This window comes from Cynara cardunculus (assembly GCF_001531365.2).
Source record: "Cynara cardunculus var. scolymus isolate 2C chromosome LG 17, CcrdV1, whole genome shotgun sequence".
NCBI lineage: Eukaryota > Viridiplantae > Streptophyta > Magnoliopsida > Asterales > Asteraceae > Cynara > Cynara cardunculus.
Genome location: NC_037544.1, coordinates 15,801,761 through 15,804,250, shown reverse-complemented (window position 1 = coordinate 15,804,250; position 2,490 = coordinate 15,801,761). Strand labels below are relative to the sequence as shown.

At 43.6% G+C, this 2,490-nt stretch overlaps 1 protein-coding gene across 1 annotated transcript in view; it reads left to right on the top strand.

The window, feature by feature from the left end:
- The window catches only part of LOC112499871 (replication protein A 70 kDa DNA-binding subunit A-like), an 11,345-nt gene extending 10,073 nt beyond the window's left edge, over positions 1–1,272 (top strand). Inside the window, exon 13 of the mRNA XM_025103142.1 lies at positions 822–1,272. Within this exon, the coding sequence (XP_024958910.1) occupies positions 822–1,272 (451 nt within the window). The remainder of the gene's footprint in view (positions 1–821) is intronic.
- The last annotated feature ends 1,218 nt before the right edge of the window (positions 1,273–2,490 follow it).

Sequence of the window (2,490 nt, the reverse complement as noted above, 5' to 3'; positions counted from 1 at the left end):
GTGATGGTAGTCTTAATTCTTTATTCTTTTTGTATATAGTTTTCTCCTTTAAATTTAATTCTGTACATAATTTAAATTTCTTGAATAATCTTTCGCTTGATTCTTTAGTCAACTGGTTTAATCACGTAGAGGCTTGCATGGTTAAGGGGGAGTTGTTGTTTTCTCAAGATAAAACCTCTAGAAGAATAAAAGTTAAGTTCACAGAACTCTTTTCACAGAACCTCTGTGACTGTTTACAGAGGCTCTTTGAACGGATCTTCTATGGCACTTCTTCTTAAGGATTTTAAAATGGTTTTTATTCGAGGGGGAGCCAAGGAAACTGGCTCAGAGGGGGAGTTTTCTAAAACTTAAAACCACAGAAGGTGCAAAAACGTTTAAAGTATATTGTTCTCAGAGGTCATCTCATCAGAACCTCTGGTGCTTCTAACAGAGGCTCTGTGAGTTGAGCTGAGCAAATACTCATCTGTCTGTGGATTTTATAAAACCGTTTAGGTATAAAGGTGTAACACTTGAAAGAGGGCCCGACACATATCACAGAGGATCTATAACCCTTAGGCCTCTGACAGAACTTTCTTAATAGTTCTCGTCTATTGATATGGTGCGCGTGAATCTGTAGATAAGGGTAAGAACTCACACGCGCGTGTTAGAAAACGGAAGCACACGTCATCAATCGTGCGTCTTTCAATACGGCGTGTCCTAACTTTATGAACCGTTTCACCCAAAGTCACTCATTACCTTTGACGGTTCATTTTTTTTAAATCCCCTACCTATAAATACCCTCTTTYCCCCCATTTTAAACCTTACGCTCTCATAACTCTCAGACGAACCCAGAAACCTGCAACTCTCAAGAAACCTGCAACTCTCAAGAAACCTGCAACCATGTCTTCTTCGAGTGGTTCCGCTCAATCCGTCAACGTCTCAAGTGACAACGAGGTCACTCAGGCGCAAGCTTTAACCTCGCACGCTCTTTCTTTTGTTCAGAATAAATACGAGAAAATCGTACTGGTGAAGAAGCCTAACAACTACTTCTTCGTCCCATCATTATCAGTTTTTCCCGAATCCACCTATACTCTCATCTCAATTCTTAAAAACCATCCACTTTTTTATGCTTTAACTGCTACACGCCCCACATCTAAAACCTATATCACCCAGTTCCTTCTTAGCGCCTATCTAACTACCCTAGATAACTCAGGGCTAACCATTGTTGGTTATGCCTCTCACCTAGTGAACAAATCTTTGGTTCCACTGGAGTTGAATGTTGAAATCCTTTGAACTGCTCTTCACATCCCCACTCTTGCCAAAATGAACCTAAACTCTTTTGCTGCTACTCCCTCGGATGAGGAACTTATCAGTTTTCTGGCATTCCATTCTTACGCAACCCCTATTTCAAAAAGAACCCAACTTAGGCGTAAGAATTTACCCCCTCTTTGGAACACCCTTTTCTCAATAATCAACTGTTGCTTAACTRGCAAAGTTGGAAGCCACGACCAGACATCCCATGCCATGATTTCAATCATGTATGGGATATACTTTAATTTGCCACTGGATTATGCCCAATTAATCTTCGATGACATGGTTGGCCTGATAAAGAAGAAATGTGCCAGCCAAAAGGGCAAAAAGAAGAAAGTACAGGCCCAACAGAAGGCCAATGAAGACGTTAACCAGCCAAATCTAATACTACAACGCTTCCTTGGTTTGGTGTTCGGAGACCTCCTGGCCGCAAAGCTGCCTACAGTAGAGCCAAATGCAAGGCTTTACCCGTTTAGCTCATTCCATCCAACAGAACATGAGCGTGGCTACAGAAGCCCTCGTCCAATCTCCAAAGCCATGCTCAGGTATCTGGCTCATGAAGAACGAAAAGCTTACAGACGTGGTAACAGGCGACCAGAACCGGTCCCTGTAACCCCACCACGCATAGGAGTTCCCTTAGGTGAGAGTGTGAACAGAATGAGGATAGAGGGAAGAACGGAGGAGCCAGTAGTGGCTGGTAAGATGAGTGAGCATCCACCTAGAATCCCATCACCTCCATGCCAGAGAAGAAGAAGTCACAGAAGGTTGGTGATGCTTCTGTGAAGAAGACGAAAAAGAGGCCCGCAGAAGAAGAGGATCTAAATGTGCCTCTACCCAAGCCTAAGAAAAGAAAAACCAAGAAGACTGAACGTACAAAGCCTGCGATCACAGAACCTGTGGTCGCAGAGGCTATTGCAGAAGAGCAGGCAGAGGCTACAGCTCCTAAGCACAGAAGATTGCGCAAGGTGAATATCGAAGTTTCAACATCGGAGCAAATTCAAGATGTTCTGTCGAATATCCAGAAGGAGCTCCAGGCGCAAATCGATCCTATCAATACGGGCAAAGAAGTCGTTCTAGACGACGAAGATGAAGAAGAAGACCTAGGAGAGGGAGAAAAAGATGCCCTTGGCACACATCCAAGCCCAACTCCCAGTGCATTCCATGATTCTAGAGGCCCTGTTCTAGAGGGACCCTCTATTG